Genomic DNA, 22,024 nt, shown 5'->3' on the forward strand with positions numbered 1-22,024 from the left:
CTTTGACATATTGGCTACCGTATCACCACTTTCATTCTCTGCACTTCTGACTGTATGGGCCTTATCTTCTACGCTCCCCTATTGAAGACTGCTTTGCTATATCCCACTTACTAGTTTAGTGTAGGCCATAAGAGAAAATTATGTCTTACCTGATAATTTTCTTTCCTTTAGTCATAACAGATCAGTGCAGAAACCTCCCTTATGGTAATTAATTTCTTTTTGTTGTTTCATTTTATTTCATTCTGTTGATGACATTGCTTTTCGTGGATCTTGACATGATGTAATATATATGTTGCATCTCCTAACTCAGTGAAAGTACTGCATGTCAGTAGAGCCTATATCTATCTGGTTGGTAGATACGTATATTGACTGAGTATGGTAGTTTACCTCACATATTCATTATTGACTGATACTATAGACGAGCACAATTGCTTGGCTATTCATAAATACTGAGTATTCTTTGGCTGCACAATCCCAATTAGGAGCGAAGCACTTGGAACTGCTTTATTTCTTTGTCTCCATCCACTTGTCGATGGACACAACACCCGGTTATCTGGACTAGGCTGGTAGGACTAAAGGAAAAAAATGTATTCAGTAAGATATAATTTTTCTATATAGCATTAACGCCATATTATGTTGTTTGAATGTTCTGATGTGTACTTATTAGTTGTTTCATAAGTATTACGCTGACACTGTATAATATCTCTCTTATTTGAATTTCAGTGCTGTTATAAGTATATTTTTAAAAATGTTTCATGGTAGTCCTATTAAGTCTCAGTTTACTGATTTGAGTTTATCTCACTCATTGTATTTGTTTTATATTTGGTCTTTTTACTACTGTTATGCTTTTATCAAATTGTAAGTTTTATGTTGAATTGTACTTGCTAACAACTGCCTTGGGTGAATCTCTTCATAAAGGTAGTTAATAAATCCAAATTAATAAAAAATAAATAAAATAATATTCTATAAGCTACAAATGTGAGTCCCACCCACACTCTGCCCAGACTCCGCACATGTATATGCCTCCTTTTCAAATATGTGCTATATAAGAAACGAGTGTATTTACAGAGTAGTGATTAGGCAGATTTTTGGCATTTACATGCTTATGTGCAGACACATGTGCATATATGTCATTATTCTAATAATTTATGTTTGTAATTTGTGCATAAATGTAAGCATCTATCTTTATAGATTTGTCCCAAGAATGTGTATGGTGCTTGGATAACCTTGCAGCTTGACTGGTTCAGAGGATGGTCTAATTGGAGACTCTATCAAAACTGTTTTTATAACTGCAATACTATATTGCCAGCCCTAGAACTGAATAGAAACCACAAACAGCAGCAAAAAAAAGGTCTGATGGACCTTCAAAGTAACTAACTTCTGTCTCAAGCACTGGACTACCAATCATATGACATATAAATAATATAATTGAAAAAAGGAAGGAGTCTCAGTGTGAAGGACCAGCGAAAGGAGAAAAACATCTCCAGCACTCGCATGCTAAGGTGAAGGTCTAATAACACCATCATCGAGTCCCTCCTGTGTGCACCCACCAACCAAATAAAAAAATAGGGTGAAATAAGGTGAAATTCAACAGTGATAATAATAAATCACATATTCACAGTGCTAAAACAGAGAACAGAGAAAAATACTTTGAAGGTCCCTCCAGCTGATTCCCAGAATCAAAAAGGAAAACTTAGCTTGCAGGCATGGTCCGTAGATGAAAAACAAAGGCAAGGAGACACTGTAAACTGCCAAGTCAGATGAAATTCAGGAATAGGTTCAACCAGCCCGGTTTCGGGGACTCTAGGTCCCTTCCTCAGGAACCTGTAACTTTGGACGGACAGCACTTATTCAGCCATGAGCGGCAATAAAGCAAACAAGCCAACCTGGAGAGAGGGAGGGAGCCAGCTGGAGGGACCTTCAAAGTATTTTTCTCTGGTTTCTATTTAGTATCGTGTGCAGCTTTTTGCTTAGTGGAGTTAGCCCTAGAACTGAAGCATTTGCTGGAACAAGCCCCATGATATAATTTTTCATCCAGGTTTTTTTTTCTAATTAGTTTTAACAGCCTATGATTTCATCTTTGTTCTTCAGGCAGCAAGAATTATTGCCAAGTTGGCTGCCTGGGGCAGAGAATCGATGGAGGGCAGCGATTTGAATTATTATTTCAACTGGATTAAAACGCAGCTGAGTTCACAGGTATAAGTGAAAAAAAGTGTGTTATGCTGTTTTTCTTTTCTTAAAGTTAAATTGCATTTTAGAGAGGCTGGAGAGAAATGTGACATTTGGCATAGGTTTTACAACAAAAGTTCCCAAACGTGTGAGTCACATCATCAGTGGATGGGTTCTCAGAGACAGGGTCACCCCCTCTTCAATTGTGACCTATGCCCAGTAGTGGCAGTCAGTTTATGGCCTATGAGCTAGTGAATCCCTCCTGGGCAAGCTTCCTGTTAGATAGGAAACTCATACAGAGTAGAGGAGTCTGTGAGTGACAGTGACTCACAGGCCCTGCCCTGGCTGCTGCCACCCTCCTGCTTTGGATGAGTTAGGAGAGGGGAAGGTGGCTGAGAGACTTACTATTTTTTTTTCTCACATGGGTTCATATGTGTTTTCAATTGTTTAAATAGGGCCATGTTGGATTAAAGTTTGAGAAGCACGCTTTAGAATAATGAAAATAAGCCGCACACCATCTTTTTATGTTTAATTAGTGTCCATCCTATGTACTGACACATCTAATGCTTGTGTATATAAAACATGCTTCAGAACGGCAGTTTAGTCATCCTTTTCTAAATAGGTCACAAAGAATCTTATGCTGATGGTATTCTCCTTTTTCAAGTTTTCAAGTTTTATTACCATTTGATGAATCGCCTATACAAACTTTCTAAGCGATGAACAGTTTTATAAAAAACAACAATTTAGAGGACAAACAGCTTTAAAACACAAGTAAAAAGCTAATATACTTATAACACTTAACAAATTTCATCATACATGTGGATTAAGGACAGACATGATATAAGAGGGTAGGAGGGGAAAAGTTACAATTCTCTCAGGTAGAAAAAACATAAAAGAGGAAAGAACAAGAGGAAGGGAAAAATTGAATTCTGGATTAAGTTAACAGGTCTCAGAATTTAATTGTTAAAAGCATCATTAAATAAGAAAGTTATAAACCCGTTTGCTCTCCAGCTAAAAAAGAGCAAAGGGATGGACTCTATGGAGAGGAAAACAAGGGCAAGAATGTTATAATAGGATAAAGAAGGTTCCCATAAGTCTGTCCTTGTTGATTTATGAAGAGAGATTTCTGACTTTTGGACAGACCACCTTCTCATCAAGACTAAAACTTCAAAGCAAAATTTTTTGTATCCTAGCCAGCAAAGAAGAAATACATGGGTTCCTGAACTTTGCTTTCCATTTGCTTGTGGGATGTCTCTTTTGTTCTTTCTTTATTTTAAATAACTTGCCTGTAATATAAATAATAATAATAATAATAATTTTATTTTGTATACTGCCATACCCAGGGAGTTCTAGGCGGTTCACAACAGATAGATTCAGTACAAACAGTGCAGTTGACAACAAAACGAGCAAAGCAATTATGAACAGTAACATGCTGGTTATACATCTACAATTTAAGTAAAGGGAGCAAAAAAAATACATGCAACATGTACAAAGAGAATAGAGTACAATAAGTACAAGGAATAAGGACATGCATAAGTGCATGCTGTAGTACATGCAGCAGTAAGTACATGCAGCAAAATACATGTAATAGATACAATAAGTACGTGCATACAGTTTAAGAGAAGGAGAACTGTGTACACGCCATAAGGAGAGAGCCTATAAGGGAAAAGTATGCAAGCTGTAAGGAGGGAGCCACAGTCTTAGAAGCGTGAGAGGGGTAGGTCATGTGGTATGGTTAGGATTCGGTCTTTTGAATAACTGACTTTTAATTTGCTTTCTAAAATTGAGATATGAAGAGGCATCAAGTATAGTTTGGGCGAGCCATGAATATTTAAATTTTGGGAAAAACCAATCCATCTTGATAAAATCAAATTCTGTTGTTAGGCTGGTTTGTTAATTGTGCTTGGCTGATTGGTTGAGCTGATTGACACTTGCCTCACTGTTTGGATTAGAAAGTCAGTCTAGTTCGGCCAGGGTGCCCTTTGAAATCAAATTTTTGTGGGTTATCTACTATGGCAGATTTTTCAGTGCACTGGCCCTGATGTAGAATTTTTCCATACTCTGGCAGAAATGTCAGAATTTTCCTGTCACAAAAGAAAAGATGTAGGAACAGTCACACATTTTGGGCAACTGCCAATTTTGTTTCATTAAAATGAAAAGAAATAACTATATGTGAAAGTTAGCCTTTTTATTCATCTTTGATGTATTCCTATAGGAAACGTTAAGATTGCTGACAGTTAGTTGTATGTAGGATTCAAAGACTTTTGCTTGTGAAATCAGTTGCAATGTGAAAACCAGAGATACCCTCCCCCCCAAAACCCCCAAACAAACCTAACAAAATACCAAACCTAGGTACTGAATCATGATAACCTTTCTGTTGATCTACCCTGCTTATGAGGTGATTTGCAGTTTCTGTCATGGAATATGAGATTTGACAATTAAGTTTACGAACTTGCCTCCATGTACTTACGATGGCAGCACTGTACAAACAACTCGGTAAGGTTTTATAACCTTGATATATCAGTGTCTCACAGCTGTGTTCATGTCGATGTGTGGTGGTTTCTTACTGAGTGGTGTTTATTATTGTTGTGTGTTTTTGTGTGCTGTTGCAAAAATGTTGGAGCTTGAATTAGAGCAACGAACAAATATTAAATTTTTTGTTAAACTTAGCAAGAGTGGAAGTGAAATCAGGGACATGTTAGTCCAAGTTTATGGGAATAATGCCATGAAGAAAATGGCAGTATATACAAATGGATAATCGTTTTTCTGAGGAGAGAGAAAGCACCACTGATAAAAAAGGTCAGGGTGGCCAGTAACAAGCTGAACTGACAAAAACATTGCAAAATTTAATTGAATTGTGCATCAAAATTATCGACTGACTGTGAGAAGCATAGCAGACCAAGTAAACATCGATAGAGAAACAGGAAAATCTTAACTGAAAATCTTGGCATGAGAAAGGTGTGTGCAAAAATGGTTCTGAAGGAGCTCACCGATGAACAAAAGCAAAGGAGAGTCGAAGTTTGCCAAGACCTTTTGGAGAGGCAAAATGATGTTTTGGGCTGTGTTATCACTACTGATGAAACATGGATGTACCAATACGACTCTGAAACAAAGCGTCAAAAAAGTTCCGCCAGTCCAAATCAAGAGTCAAAACAAAGTTACTAATCTTTTTTGATATCGTAAGGAATGTTCATTATGAATTTGTACCAATTGGACAAACAGTTAACCAAGTTTACTATTTGGAAGTGCTGAAAAGGCTACGTGAAAAAGACAAAAATGACCTGATCTTTTCGCCAACAACTCATGGCTCTTGCATCACGACAATGAACCAGCTCACACAGCACTGTCTTTGAGAGTGTTTTTAGCTAGAAAACAAATAACTGTATTGGACCACCCTCCCTACTCATCTGATCTGGCCCCCAATGACTTTTTTCTGTATCCAGAGATAAAGGAAATATTGAAAGAAAGCCATTTTGATGACATTCAGGAAATCAAGGGTAATTTGATGACAGCTCTGATGGGTATTCCAGAAAGAGAGTTCCAGAATTGCTTTGGAGGGTGGACTGGGCGCTGGCGTCATTCGTGCAAGGCTTCCAAAGGGGAGTACTTCGAAGGTGACCGTAGTGATATTCAGCAATGAGGTATGTAGCACTTTTTCTAGGATGAGTTTGCAAACTTAATTGTCAGTACTCGTATGTTGTATTCTTGCATGACAAATCAAGGGGGCATAGTTGTCGATGTGGGCTACCATTAAGATGTGCTTTTACTGCTACCTCGTGCTATTAGCACAAGCTCTATTTTATGCCTTTAGATCTAGCTATTAATAACTAGGGTTAACAGTAAAATAACATGTCTTAACTGTAACCCATATTAATAACTACCCCCAACTCCCATAAATGGATGAAATGATTTTCAGATTTTTTTAGTACTACTGTGTGCCCTACAGATGTGTGTATACTTCTCAAAGCAGAATAAATCTTTTTCTGTTGTCATTTTTACACAAGTAACCAAGTTTTTTTTCTTATGTTTTACAATAGAAATTGCGTGCTAGTGGCAGTGCCATTGAGACAGGAATGGTCTCTTCGAGTGATGTGAGTATCTGAGAGTTTATCAAAATCCCCTCCTCACCCAAAAAAAAAAATAATTTTGAGCAGGCTCATAAAACTATGTGTGATTTATCAGCTGCCGCCGAAATCTAGGTTACCCTTGGTATTTAAATGATGGGACACTTGATTTGAAGAGAATATCAAAGGCCCTGATGATTATAATTTTTTGTAAACCTGTAAATGGTGTGCTTCCATGTGTACCATTGTCATGATGGAAGTGCTTTGTCATTGCAACAGAAGAGAACGGATGAAGTACACTTCTCTCTCTGTATTCGCGGTTTCAGCATTTGCGTTTTCGATTATTTGTGGTTTTTAGCTTGCTGACTCCTCCCCCCCAATTACGTCAGCTTGCATAGAGAAATCACTTATTCCCAGTGTTTACAGAGAAAATTGCCGATTCCCAGCACTTTCTTCACCGTGTTTTGCCTCTCCTTCACAGATTTGTTAATCCCCTAACACAGCAAATACGGAGGGAGAAGTGTAAAGCACTTTATTAACATTAACCCAATATGGCCATATTTTGCCTATTGCAAGCTGCTTCAGGGGCAGCTACCATCAGTTAGACACAATACACAAATTAAATTCAAGTTCTAAATTAAAATCACAATTCTAAAACATAAATTCATAATAAATAACAAGAAAGGTCTTAATTCTTATATACCTTGGTTGGCTTATTTGAAGTTATTTATTAAGGTTTTATACTTTCTGGCATCCTCCTCTCCTCTCCATGCTCTGGCTTTTCAATTTCAATTTGCTCAATTATTTAGCCCGTCCTCTGAAAGGAGCCCAGAACGGGTTAATGATACATCCACAATATAATCGAGACAGGACAGAGATGACATAATTTACAATATGACAGTAAAACATATACATTAAGCAGCATCTGGTGAGAGTTAGATGGCGTAGGTGCGTTGGAAATGCTTGAGTACATGATTGTAAAAAAACGCTTAGATAACCTTGATAGGCGGTATATAAAATACCTAATAAACTTGAAACTTGACTCTGATGACATTTCTGGGTGCATGTCCTTAAGGCACTGGGTTTGTGAGGAGGAAGGTTTTCACAACCTTCCTGAAGCTGCAAAGTCCATCTGGTGTTCTAACAAATGGGGGGGATGATGTGCCATAGCCTGGGTATGAAATGTAAGTAGGAGCGTTTGCGGGCTGTTTCAGTTTTGAGGGAATGGCCAGGAGGTACGGTCAGTTGTTTTTCTCCTTGGGATCTCAGTGGTCGCTTTGGGAAGTAGATTTGTAGTTTAGTTGTCATGTAGTGTGGAATCGTTTCGTGGAAGGTTTTGAAAGCGAGCATCAGGGTCTTGAAGGTGCAGCGTTTTTGCATGGGCAGCCAGTGCATGGAAGCTAATGCAGGGGTAACGTGATCGCAAATGCTAAGGTTTCTCAGGAGTTAGATTGCAGCATTTTGCACCCTTTGGAGGCGGGAGAGAGTTTTGGTAGGCAGGCCTACTAGTAGTGTGTTGCAATAGTCTAAGTGGGATAGTACAAAAGCGTATAGAAGTTGGGCAAATTCGGGTTCTGAGAAGTATGCACGTATGGTCTTTAGCTGGTGGAGGTAGTAGAAGGAGGAAGATGCTAGTTTGGATACTATATTTGTCATTGAAAAGTTTGAGCCGAGAGTTACTCCTAGGCTATGGATGTTATCCTTGGCTGTAAGGGTGTTTGTGCCCCAGGAAAAGGATGGGCGGGGGTACAAGCAAAGATCTTTGTGGATCCAGAGAAGTTATGTCTTGAACTCATTTTCTCCCCCTTCCATTCTCTGGCATCTCTTCTCCTTTCCTCTCCCTTTCCTTTCATCTCCCACTCTGTGTTCTGGCATCTCTCTCCTCTTCCTTCTGTGGCAAATCGCCTCTCCTCTCCTTTCCTTCCTTCTTCCCACCCACCACAGGATGGGTAGAAACAAAGAAACATAGAAACATGACGGCAGATAAAGGCCAAATGGCCCATCTAGTCTGCCCATCCACAGTAACCATTATCTGTTTCTCTCTATGAGAGATCCCACGTGCCTATCCCAGGCCCTCTTGAATTCAGACATAGTCTCTGTCTCTATCACCTTTTCTGGGAGACTGTTCCACGCTTCTACCACCCTTTCTGTAAAAAAGTATTTCCTCAGATTACTCTCTTAACTTCATTCTATGCCCTCTCATTGCAGAGTTTCCTTTCAAATAAAAGAGACTCGACTCATGCACATTTATATTATGTAGGTATTTAAAAGACTCTTATCATATCTCCCCTCTCCCGCCTTTCCTCCAAAGTATACAGATTGAGATCTTTAAGTCTGTCCCCATATGCCTTATCATGAAGACCACACCCCCCTCTTTCTTTCTCTTTCTCTCTTTTCCTTCCTGCAGGCTGTCACTTAACAATCTTCAGGCCACCGGAAGCATCAGTCAGTTGAAAACACTGCCTTTTGCAGCCCCGGAAGCTTTCCCTTGGCTTCAATTTCCTGTCCCCATAGAGGCAGGACACTGCAGAGGAAAATCTTCCAAGCCACTGGAGGCAGTGTGTTTAGCTCACTGATGCTGCTGGCGGCCCAAAGATTGCAGACTGCAGCATGGGGAAGTGACTGGAGCACCCCGTTATGATTTGCACCTGGGGTGGACCCCCCTCATCTCCCTGCCCTTGATATGCCATTGCATAGTCCTTCTTGGTCCTGTGTAACTTGTTGGGAATTTTCTTGCAAAAGTAGAGTCAAAAAAGTGGCAGGAGAACTCAAAAGGGGCACAGATGCTATATTAATAGCCGGCTTCTTGTCCTGTGCCTATGATTAATGTACCTACAGAAAAAAAGATGATTAGTTAATATCCAGTACACTCATAGTGACACCAGGGATTGTGGCAGTGCATAATTAATATTCACTTTATCAGGCAACATAGACACTAACAGAAGAATTTGATTCTAGTGGCAAACTTTAAATTAACTCATCTAATTAAAGTGACCGATTAGGTTTCTCCTCTTTCCTATATGAGTGTATGAAAACACATGACAAGTAATTTAAATGCACAATGTTAATAACCTCAGTCTTATTCATTTCGCTTAATAATAAATCAAATTAAACTGAGTTACCCAAAGGGCCTTCTCATTCAGGCTTGATCTCTGATATAGCTTTAACAAAAATAACACAGTCCTCTGGAGTTTGAGCCCAGAGATTTGTACAAGTACTTCTCCATGCAGAATTCCAGTCTTGTGGAAATTCAGTAATTCCCCACCTTCCCTGTGACTCTCAGCAATAAAACATCTGCACTTTGAAACTTTAATTTGGACAGCTGTAACTACCTGTCTTACTGAGTCCCTCCCCTATCCCATTGCATCTAGTGTGAAGGATCAGTCAGAATTTGGAAATAAGTTCTCAACCTTATTTCACTAAACATTCCCTCCTTGCATATTGAAGTCATGCTTTGATATTCAGTGTCCCATCGTATATGTGATCATTAAAACTTCATTTTTTTGTTTCTGGCGACTTTAGAGCAGTCTTTAATTCAACAGTCCAAATTCCATCCTTTTATGAGAAAAAGAAAAAAATTACAGAAGTTCAAATATGTAACACTTATTAGACTGCTTATGGATATGAAAAAATCAGTCATTCTCAACATTTTGGATCTGATGCTTTAGTCACCTTTCCCCAGAGATGGTCTTATATGTGAGACCAGAGGTTCTCAAACCTGTCAGGGGTGACCACCAGCTAATTGAGTTTTCAATATATCCTTAATGAATATGCACAAGAGAGATTTGCATATGATGGAGGTGACAGGCATGCAAGTCTGTCTCATGCATATTCCTAAAAGCCTGACTGACTGGTGGGCCTCCAGGACAACTATGAGAACCACTGCAGTAGACAGTTTATTTGAACCCTCCTCAGCCCACTATGTTGGTTGGTAGACCTTTTCCACTAGCTACTGTGTTCTGGTTGTGCTCATTCTTAAAATGACCTCCTACTGGCTTGACTGTACTCGGTGCACATCCTTAGGCTGTGCCTAAAGCATACTCATCAGGCTTCTGCCAACTCTCTATGCCTGAATTCCCCTCGATCAGTGGGATAGTACCCAGAGCATGCAGCCATTTCCTCTGTCCAACGCAAAGATAAGGGAGTCTCCTGTTGATAAGTGCCAAACTGTGAGCGACTTATGGGGGCTGTCATTTGTGTCATGATTTCTTGGAGACTGTTAGCGATGTAGTTTGCCATTGCCTTCCCCAGTCATCTTTACCATGAAACCTCAGAGAACATAAGAACCGAAGGTCTATCAAGTTCAGTATCAAGTTCAAACTCTGCCCCTAACCACATCTACTTTTCGGGTAGGCGCTGCACCAGTTTTCACATGGAACTTAATCATTTAACATTTTTTCAAATTTGACTTTTAATGGCATTTTCGATTGTCAAGCCAGGTAAGCCAATTAAAAGTAAGTTCCATGTGGAAATCAGCTAGGCGCCTTTTATAGAATCAGGCCCCTACTGTTAATCTAGACAAATAAATGGCAGGCTTAAATTTAAGATCCAAATTTCAGCTGAAAACTTAGGATCTTCAGTTTAGCTGAAAATGGGGAATGCATTGAGGAACCTTATTCAGGTGCCCAAATTTAAGAGTTGAGCTTTGTTACTTCTTACATAATTTTAAATGTCTGCACATCCCTAGCTTCAGTACTCCCTTGACTAGCAGTTCTATTGTTTTGTCTACTTCCTTTTTGTCCCAGGCATTTAAAAAAAAAATATATATGTATGTTTGTGTTCTCCTTTTTCATTTTTTTTGTTTGGTGGACAATTGTGGTCTTTCTATTCTCTTTAGTTTGTTTACAAGTTTGCTACAAAGATTTAAAGGGGAAGTTATCAAAATGTGGTAAAAGGCTTTAGATATACCTTGATTTACCACCAGTCACTAACTTGCAGTATATCTGTACCGCAGATTGCTGACTCTCATAGTAAAAGACTAATTCTGTCTGCGAGGCACCTTACAAGCAGAGTTTAGTCCATCAGCCCAGGAGTATCAAGCCAAGCTGTGACCTAATGCTTCCAGGCCCTACCTTATGGGACTGGCAGCTCAAAAATAACCTGCTGGGCAGAGCTTCCCCCACCCAAGGGTGAAAGCCTCTTTTGGACTTCTCCAAATCCATTACTCCCCTCTTCCCTTACCATTATGCTTAACGTGACCATTTATTTTTTTCATCAAAAGGGGACATCTATTAATTGTCAATCCCACCCTAGCCCCGTCTCAATCCCACCCTAGCCCCGCCTCAACCCTGCCCTAGCCCCGCACCCAATCCCGCCTCCAGCGGCGGCGGCCCAGGTTTTCAATCTGCGCGGTAGGGAGGGAAAGTTATCGGCCGTCCTGGTGTCCCCGCGCACAGCTTCCTGAAAACGGGACATTTTTGGTGTCCCGAAGCGGTGGGTCGGGACAACGGGACGGTTGGCCCGAAAACGGGACTGTCCCGTTGAAAACGGGACATATGGTCACCTTAATTATGCTGCTTCTCCTCCCCCCCTCCCTTGCTAAAGTGCTTTCCAGCACCTCTCAGGTCATAGCCCTAACCCTGGACCTACTTGACTGCAAATTTCCATGGTGTCTAGGGAATGGGCAAAAGTGATCCCCAACCACTGCTTCCCTTGCAGGTACCATCCTCCTAATTGGTGTCTGTGACCCCTAGCATTAGTCTCGGGTTTATCTTTCTATGGTGTATTTACATAGTAATGAGCTGTTGTACATGCATGTACATATCATTACTATGTTCCCCACACTCCATGTTAGTGATTTTTAAGTTGTTTTAAGTGGAGGAACGTCTGCATGTAGTGATGCCGAGTGTGAAGGAATGGATGGAGTGTAGTAGACTGAAACTAAATGTGCAAAAAACAAAAATGATGTTAGTGCATATGCCACAGGTGTAGGATACTCCTGGGTTTGTAAGGCTCTGGGGCACCCAAATACAGCTCTGTGATGTAGTAAATTATTTGGGTGTTGTGGTGGATTCAAATTTGACTTTCAAAAATCATGTCCAGGATTTGATAAAGAAGATTTTTTTTTTTAGATTATGCCTTTTCAATAGAATGCGGCCATACTTGTCTCCTGGTATGTTCAGGGTCATTTTGCAGTCTATGGCCCTGTCTTGCTTGGACTATTGCAATCTTGTTCTCTTGGGTTTGCCAGGAATCCTGTTGAGTGCATTACAGGTTGCACAGAATTCAGTGGTTAGAACCCTTTTTCGTTTGGCAAGGACTGAGCATGTGAATACTATGTGAAGCTATACTGGCTGAAATTAGAAGATCAAATACATTTCAGGTTGCTTGTGATGGTATATCTGTGTTTGAATGGGTTGGCTCCTGCAAGTTTGGTGCGTACTCTTCATGCTTATGTCCCCTTGTCAATATTGCGTTCTGTTCATCATGGCGATTTGTCTGTGCTGTCTATATTGGACCTGAGATTGAACTCCTCACGTGTGACTGTGTTCTCTTGTAGGGGACCCCAGGAATGGAATCTCCTACCTTGGTACATTAGAAAGCAATGTAATCTTGCTGGATTTAAGAAGCTATTGAAGAGGCATTTATTTTGTCAGATGAAGTATGGGTATTAAGATTGCTGTTTAGGTGTAAGCGCTGGCACTTATTTGTGTGATTGTTTATATGTATTTTATGTATTTTACTAGTCTTATAGCCCGTTATATTAGCAGGTGCTAGAATATATGTGTGTGTGTCTGTCTTTATTTCTTTCTCTCTCTTTCCTTAGCCTGTTTCTGTATTTCTGTCTTTCTTTTTCCTTGGCTGTCCACCACCACCCCTTGCCTGCTTCCCACGCAGCCATAGGGAAACAGTGATTTAATTCCCAAAAAGTCACCAAAAGATATCCACCTAAATTTCTGCACACTCCCCCATCTACTAAAACAAAATGGGACCACAATCCATTCATCTTGAGTCAGTTTCAAAATTAGAATGCTGCCTGCACTGAACTGTGAGCAAAAAAAAAAAAATTAATGAATCAGGCAATGTGACATGAGCAGCAAAATATGTTTTTGCTGAGTGAGTTATTCACTATTAATGGCAAAATTCACTGCAGATCTTTGCACAACAACAAAAATAAATTCCGAAAGACAATGGTGGAAAAAGTGTTCAATAGTAACTGATTTGGTAATAAATTTTAAGATAGTTTCTTATCAAACTTTCTGTAGCCCTGATAACCAGAAGCTTACTTTTCATCCAAGCTATGCTTTTGGCCTTCCTACAGTTTCAAGACTGACGTTGCCACCCCCCCTTCCCGCAGTCCCGACTACGAACCTGGCGATTCCAGCAGCGTGTGCAGCAGTCTTCACACGCTGCTTCGGGTCCTTCTACTGCCCTGATTTACTCTGCCACGTCCCTGATGACATCATCAGAGACGCGGCAGAGCAAATCAGGGCAGTAGAAGGGCCCGAAGCAGCGTGTGAAGACTGCTGCACATGCTGCTGGAATCACCAGGTTCGTAGTCGGGCCAGCGGGAAGGGAAGGGGCGGTGGCAAAGGACTTGTGTCCCGGGCAACGGGCTCAGCGCAAGAGCCGGGGCGGAAAGTTGCTGGGCTCCTCGGTGGGGGCGCTGACCGCCCGCAATCCCTCTCCTCCGAGGAACACCCCCCCCCCCCTGCTGGAGGAGCGGAGCGAGCTGATGATCCAAAATGGGGAGACCGGAGGAGCGGAGCGGGATTGTGGAGGCGATCGGCGGCTATCTGCGGTCCCGGCTTGTGGAGTCGATCCTTGTGACGTATTAAGCGTGCATGCGCACTCTTGCCGGCACATCCCGACAGATCAGATCTCAGGGAACACGCGGCAAGAGTGCGCATGCGCGGCTAGCATTTTATTATTATAGATTATACTTGTGAGCCGCTTTGGGAAAAGCGGGTTATAAATGAAATAAAACAAATAACTCACATTATTGCCCTAAAAAAGCTTGATAACTGATATTCTGAAATTGGGATTTAGATGTGGATGTAAAGTGCACATCTAAGGTTCATAGTTATCAATGGTGGGCTATTGTGATCTGTTATTTTACCACTAATTTGTGCTATTTTTATTTATTTATTTATTTATTTATTTGTATATTTGGTATACTGTTTTTCAAAGGAATATCAAAGCAGTTCACAATATGATATTTAATATCAGAATGTAAAGTGCAGTACTCTGCACTGTACACAAGACAAGACAAGACAAATTGGATGCAACAGGGAAGGAAATGAGTTGCACAACAAAGTTCAGTCCTGTAGACTGGAGAGACACAAATTGAATACAGAAGGAGGTTGGGAAGAAAAAGTATGATCATGTCTTCCCTCTGTTGAGAAAGCTTCATGGGCTCCCAATCCATTTTAGGATCCAGTTTAAATGCGACTTAGTCATTTTTAAGCTTCTCTATGGAATATTTGGTCCTTTGGTCCCTTTATACTGGAATACCCTTAGATCTTGCCATTCGAGGAATACACAGAGATATAAACTACTGTCCCTTCCTTCAGAGGAATTAAATCAGCCAAGAAACCTAGTCAATCTTTTGCTTATAAATTGGTAGAAATGTGGAATGGTCTTCTTGACTCTGTCAGATTTTGATAGGTTAGTTACAACAATTTCATAAAGTCCTAAAAACTTTATCATTTACACAATACTTGAACAGTTTACCTAAAGATTCAACGAATTGATTGCTCTACAACACTTATTTTTTCTTATGCTCTTGTTCGCTTTTGTTTTGCTGGTCTTTAATTACTTGTAAACCGAGTTGCGCTCTACTGGGAGATGATCCAGTATATAAATCAAAGACTAGATTAGATTAGATTAAAATATCTGCTTTTATGTAATGAGACCTAGTTACTAATGTTAAAGTAGCCCAAGTTGATTAACTCCCCCCTCTGAGGTTTTTGCACATCCAAATCATGAATAGATATAAAATGACCACCATAATTGCTTATTCTTTTTTTTTTTTTTTTTCTGAAGAGAGTACCGGTACATCCTGTTATACTTACTTTAACCCCATTTAGAATTGCATATCACCACAATCCTTTCTTCCATATAATTGTACTTCATATATTCTGGAGAACACTTTCCAATCTTCTTTATGCAATGCATTTTTAGTTAGCAAAATGAGAAAAGTGTACAGTGGTGGGACAACTTTTTATTTTTATTTATCAAGGCCCTGTTTTCCAGCTAGTAGCTGGAACAATAATGGTACTTCAGTGAAAATTGTGTCTGTGGAGGCCCGTAAAAGCTGATAGCTTATTATTGAAATGGATGTCCTTGATACTAGCTGTGTATTTCATTTGTAGCCTTTAGTTACTGGGAGGGAGAATAAAGTAATATCATTTTGTAACTCGTGAAGGCTAAAGCAGTATCCAGTTATCTGTAAACTTCATTTTCTTCACGGTTTGTTTGCTAGAAATGTAACAATATATAATGTTTCCTTAGTTTAAAAAGCTCAGACCTTGTACATCTAATAAATTTACTACTTGAGAAGCATTCTTCGCTGAAATGTCATAAAAAAACAACAACAGTTAAGCCAAAATATGCACTTATATTCATCATTTCAAGGAAATGTTGATTTTAGATTTTCCTAGTAAATGTCCTTTTATTGTGAGACATACTGGAAGATGTATGTTTTTGTAAGTCATTTGTTAGTGTTGTGTTGTGTTTATTTTTACAATATCGTCTTTCCAGAAAACAGGAAAGGGACTTAATTGATTAATAGGGTAGGGTGTGCAGCAGGAGAATGGATGCTATTTGAAAGAGGGTTCTGAGGGCTGAAGCTATCAGAGCGTTTATGTAGATTTTTTGAACTGGGCAAATCAAAAACTGATATTCTAAAATATCTTCATTAAAGGAGAGGTATTATGGCAAAGCAGCAAAAAGTGAAATAAGCATGGAGCTTTAAGAAGTCTTGTTTTGGACAGGTACCTGCTGCTGTTGAAAATATTTATTGCAGTCTTGAAATTTGTGTGGGTGAAAATTAATGATTGAACTTTTAGCCTAATTTATATTCTGATGCAATATGTCTAGGAGTCCTGAACCATAGGGTTATGTCCCTGAACCCACGGGGTTGTTTGCAGAAGGTTGTCACATCTTTGGGCTCCGCCTCCTCACCAGTGGCCTGACCCATGTTTCCTCAGTTTTCCCTTCTGCAAGCAGATTGAGAAGGAGGTGTTTTTCTGATCTCTAACGGTGTTTGTTGGGTTTTGTTTTGTTTTTAAATCCAAATCTAGAGGCTTTTGGTTCCTAAGAGGTCCCCATTAACCTGAGGCAGCTAAACCTGAGAGAAGACACAGATTCTTGGTGCAGAAGTCTGAATCTACCTTTGAGAGAACCTGTTTAGCTGACCTGCTTTAATATTTGTGGAGCTCAGGGTTCATTCCCCTAGAAACTAACTTACCCCTGATTTATCAGGTGCTTGAGTACAGGCAGTTTGGTCCCATGGCGATCCAGTTGGGCTTTAGTGGGTGCCAGCTGTGTTTCCCTCCCCCCTTCGTTGTGTGTGTATCTGTGGGGGACTGAGGTATCATTCCTACTTTGGTTCAATTGGCAACAAGGTCAGTTTTCAGTCTGCTTTTAAACAAGGGAAGGGACTTGGCGAATAAACTCGGGTAATTTATTCCAGGCATAGGGGACAGGTAGATGAAAGTAATGGAGTCTGGAATTGGCAGTGGAGGAGAAGGGTACAGCTAAGAGTGGTTTATCTGAGGAACGGAGTTCTCTGGGAGGTGTATAAGGAGAGAGGAGAGATATTGAGGGGCAGCAGAATGAATACATTTGTAGGTCAGCAATAGGAGCTTGAACTGTATGTGAAGGTGTATAGGGATCCAGTGAAGTATTTGACATGAGTGTAGTGAGGTTGGTAGAAGATGAGTTGTATAGCAGAGTTTTGCACAGATTACAGAGAGGAGAGGCGGCACTGCGGAAGACCAATTAGAAGTAGACTGCAGTAATTTAAGCGTGAGGTTATGAGAGTGTAGACAAGGTTCTGGGTAGTATGCGCAGAGAGGAAGGGGTGAATTTTGGTGATGTACAGATAGAAAGTAAATTTTATTTTTTCTCACATAGGGTCTCTTTAACAAAGTCACGCAAGCACGGAAGCGTCAGATTGGACGCTTTAGTTCAACCATGGATGGAAGAAAGGCTGTTATATGTGTTTCTTCTTTGGCCCTTGATAAGTCAAGTCATTCGCAGAATAGCAAATCATCCGGGGTTGGTGGTTCTAGTGGCTCCAGCTTGGCCCTGCAGGCCATGGTAGGTGGACATGGTCTGGTCCATCTGGATCCGCTATCTCAAGGACCGGTGCCTTTAGAGAATTCAGAACACTTTGAGCTTATGGCATGGCTCTTGAGCAGACAGCCCTAACAAGAAAAGGATACTTGGAGGTGGTTATCAACACTCTCCTTAGAGCTAAGAGGCCTGCAATGGTTGCAGCTTATGCTAAGGTCTGGAAGATGTTTCAGCACTGGCATGCCAAGGCAGACATAGAGCCATTACAAGCCCCAATTGTGATAGTCATTGCTTTTTTGCATGCGGGACTCGAGAAGAGGCTGGCGGTCGGATCTCTCAAAAGTGCAGGGCTCTCGTGTTTTAGATCTCATGGGGAATAAAGATTCCCTAGCCTCACCTTCAGATGAGGCTACATTTTTAAAGGAGGTGCTTAAGTTGCCCCCTCTGGTAAGGCTACCTTTTCCATCCTGGAACCTTAACATTGTTCTATGGGGTCTTAGCAAGGCTCTGTATGTGCCTCTGCAGGAGACATCTCTACTGGACAGAGTTCCTTGTGATGATTGATTCAGCAAGAAGAGTCTTGGAATTGCAGGCACTATCATGCAAAGAGCCGTTCCTCCAGATTATGGAAGCAGAAATTTCCTTGCACACTGTTCCTTCCTTTCTGCCGAAGGTGGTCTTGGCTTTCATGTCATTCAGGAAGTCCGGTTCCCTGCCTTTCATTCCACAGAGTCGAAGAAAAAGGACAAAGCTCTAAAGCTACTTGATGTTCAGAGTTTTTCTCCGTTATCTTGAAGTTACGAATGACTTTCAAGTTTTAGATCATCTTTTTGTTCTGACCAGTCAAGCTAAGCGAGGTAGGACTTACTGCATCTAAAACTTCCATCTCCAGAAGGATTAAATTGCTGATCTTGTCCACATGCATTGGCTATAATAAGCAGCTGCCTTTCTCTTTGAAAGTGCATTCTACCAAAAGTATGGCATCTATAAGGGTGGAGGCTTGGAATGTTTCGCCCAAGGAGATTTGTAGTGCAGCTACATGGTCCGCTCTGCATATCTTTATAAAGTTTTATAGAATGGGCATAGCAGCACAAAAAGATGCCACTATTGGGTCCTCGGCGTTACTGGCAGGCTCAGCTGTCCTGCCCTAGACTCAGGGAACTGTTTTGGTATGTTCCTATGGTTCAGGACTCCTAGACACATTGCACCAGAAAGTAAGATTAAGTTCTTACCTCAATAATTTTTTTTCTGGTAGATGTGACTAGGAGTCCTGATGCCCTACCCTGTCAGAATTTGCCTGCTTACTGGCTCAGACAGAGTGTCTGTCCACAGTTGGAGATTTTTTTTCCTGCCGGTCTGATATGAAGAGTAAAGTAAAACAAAGAAACAAAAAGTGAGTCTCTTGGAACTCCATATATGTTAGTACTGGTTGCACGCAGGTTTATACCATTTTGTGCCTTAACTTTATTAAATTACTTCTTACAGAGCAGAACAGAAGTTTGTCGGAGAGTTTCCCTGTACCCATCCTTCTTGTTATGTTTCCCATTAGAGTGTTGATCGATTTGTTTGATAAAAACTGAGGAGTCATGGGTCAGCCCATTGGGGAGGAGGTGGAGCTGAAAGATGCGATATCTTTCTGCCAGCAATCTGAAGGTTGTATTTTAATTTTGTATGTTTCTTATTATCCGCTTAGGTTTAGGTGGAATATAAACTTTTAAAATAAAATAAATAGATATGGGCGCTTTACAAGTTGGTTGGGTTAGGACTTAAACACAGCTTCAAAAAAATGGTCTCTCAGCATGGATTTGAATACCGCCAGAGATGGAGCCTGACTTAACGAGTTAGGCAGGTTGTTCAAACATATGGCGCAGCAAGGTAGAACGGATGGAATTGGGAATTGGCAGTTGAGGAGAAGAGTTACCAACAAGAGGCTTACCTGATGAATGGAGTTCCCGGGGTGGAGTATAGGGAGAGATAAGATAGGAGAGATGCTTAGTTGCTCTTATAGTGAACCAATAAAAATTTCTTAATCACCATCCATTTGTACTTTAATCTAATCAGCTGGAGACATGGCATTGTTGTCTCACACACAGCTGATTAGATTAAAGCACAAACGGGTGGTGATTAAGAAATTTTGATTGTTTCACTATAACAAAGTAATTGGAAACACAGTGCTCTGTATTGAGGATAAGACCCCTGAGGCAGGCCTTATGGCCGAAACACATACATGTCGGGTCTTGAGTGAATAAAAGGATTGAGCACCATAGGTTGCCTGTTTTGTTTTTCTTCTACCTTGAGGGGGTAGAATCTCCTGTTTGGGTGTATTGTAGCAATAAGATGAACACATAGCTACTATCTCAGCTCACTGTAACATAGTAACATAGTTACAGTGAGCTGAGATAGTAGCTATGTGTTCATCTTATTGCTACAATACACCCAAACAGGAGATTCTACCCCCTCAAGGTAGAAGAAATTGGCATATTTTTGATGTTCCCTCATCAGAAGGTCACTGCTATATACAAGTGTATGGGTTGTACCCTTTTCATTGCTGGTTCTGGACAACATGCAGTTCTTTTATACTCAAATTCCCTGGTTCCTCATTGAAATAACTAGATTTTGCATAAAAAGTGACTTACAGTAAAATAACTTGATTAGCATATGCTAGTCAGTAACACCCAGTAGTAATCCTAAGCTTTAGTGGGAATAGGTAAAACTGCCCATTCTCTCATCAGGGTTCTGCTTATTATTGGTATTGGACATTTTGATGAACAGATGCTGCAACAGAACTGTATACTAAAAGATCCTTTTACAAAGCTGCAATAAAAATAGGTCTTTCTAGCACACCAAGAACTTATTTACTTTGGCAGTAAAATCCCAATTTTTGATTTTTTTTGCATTAATGGCCATGCTCTAATGTTGCCATTAGCATGCGGGCATTTTTAAAACTTACCATAGCAGCACTTACCATCACCTCTTTTCTATAAGGGCTCCTGCATTATCTGTGCACCAACCAATTAGTAGTTAGTGCCATCGACTCGTGTTTGAGTCCTAGCGACTTGATGAATTGCAGATATAAAAAGAAATCGGTTTTATGCTAGTCTGGTAAAGTCCTCCAGTGTCATCTCCATGGTTGTTTTCAAATATCAAATCCTTCTCCAATGCTCTTTCTCTTCTGACAGTATGACCAAAATAAGACAGTTGTAACTTCATCATTTGGGCTTCAAGTTACATAGCCAGTTTGATCTCTTTCGGAATCGATTTGCTAGTTCTTCTGGCGGTCTATGACACGCATAAAACCCTTCTCCAGCACCAAAGCTTGTCTTGTTTCTGTAGTATCCAGCTTTTGTATCCGTAATTGACCACTGAGAAAATGAGTAAGTGGACAAGTCTGATCTTCATTTGGAGTGTTATTTCCTTGCCTTTGTCAAGAGCCTTCAAAGAAGAGCAACCAAGTGGTATTCTATGGAGTATTTCTTCCCTGCTAGTTGCTTCTTTGTTTACGAAAGAGCCCAGGAGATTGAAATCTTTTACAACTTCTATTCTGTTGCCTTCAAGCTCAAAATCTTCAGTATTTTCCTTGTTCATGGTAATGTAGATGCACTAACTGGTCAATGCAGGAATGCCCACTCTCTACCCTGCCAAACCTTCTTTAAAAAATTAAGAATTTTTTTTAGCATGTGATTAGCATGCAGAGATTGCAAAGTTACTGCAGGAAGCCTGAGTGCATTCCACAGGACTCCATGTTTTGCTGCATTAGAAACACATTATTACCAAATGCAGCTTAGTAATAGGGCCCCTTAAATAGGAAGTTATCTATTTGATTTTTATTTACTGCCTTGGTTAAATATTAGCATTAGTATACTGTAATACTTATTTTATTTTCTTTTATTATTTTTTACTTGAGACTTGATATCCACTTGTTTATTAGTATATACAATGTGTGTGTGTGTATATGCGCAATAAAATTATTGTGTTTTTTTTTCCAGAGCTCTCAATATGTGCAGTGTGTTGCTGGGTGCCTACAGCTAATGCTCCGGGTTAATGAATATCGCTTTGCATGGGTGGAAACTGATGGAATAAATTGGTAATTTGCTATGTTTTTGTCTTGATGGCGGCCTTGTACACCACTCTGCTGCTAGAGAAGAGGAGGCAGCCGTGTCAACCGTCAGTTCTCACAGGGAGCAGGCAGCCAGCCTTGTGCACTGCTCTCCACAAGAGAGACAGTTGCGTCCAGCAAAGGAGGGCGCCAGAATTAAAATAAGGTAACGGGGGGGGGGGGGGGGGGGAGGGGGTATTCGCTCCATAAAATGCACCCTTATTGCCACTCACTTTTGGGGGAAAAAGTGCGTCTTATGGAGCGAAAAATATGGTAGCTTGCTAAAAGGTCCCTTTAGCATTTTTGCTATTTCCTGGTTTTGGATGTCTCTGCAAAAATGCAGGTACAAGCGCTATTACTCAAACAGGGGTAAGCGGTTTCAAAAAGCTTTTTTTACCTGGGTAAATAACTTTTGAAAATTTCCCTTGTAAGTATTTAGCAGATAGGTGATCTA

General features: G+C 40.4%; 1 protein-coding gene across 4 annotated transcripts in view; it reads left to right on the forward strand.

Annotated features, from left to right (window-relative positions):
• Positions 1–22,024, forward strand: part of ATP6V1H (ATPase H+ transporting V1 subunit H) — a 173,491-nt gene that overhangs the window by 51,835 nt on the left and 99,632 nt on the right. For all 4 annotated transcript variants that reach the window (XM_033929585.1, XM_033929584.1, XM_033929582.1 and 1 more), the window contains 3 exons: positions 2,092–2,196; positions 6,207–6,260; positions 21,461–21,558. In XM_033929585.1, the coding sequence (XP_033785476.1) occupies positions 2,092–2,196; positions 6,207–6,260; positions 21,461–21,558 (257 nt within the window). The remainder of the gene's footprint in view (positions 1–2,091; positions 2,197–6,206; positions 6,261–21,460; positions 21,559–22,024) is intronic.

This window comes from Geotrypetes seraphini, chromosome 2 (assembly GCF_902459505.1).
Source record: "Geotrypetes seraphini chromosome 2, aGeoSer1.1, whole genome shotgun sequence".
NCBI classification, from domain to species: domain Eukaryota; kingdom Metazoa; phylum Chordata; class Amphibia; order Gymnophiona; family Dermophiidae; genus Geotrypetes; species Geotrypetes seraphini.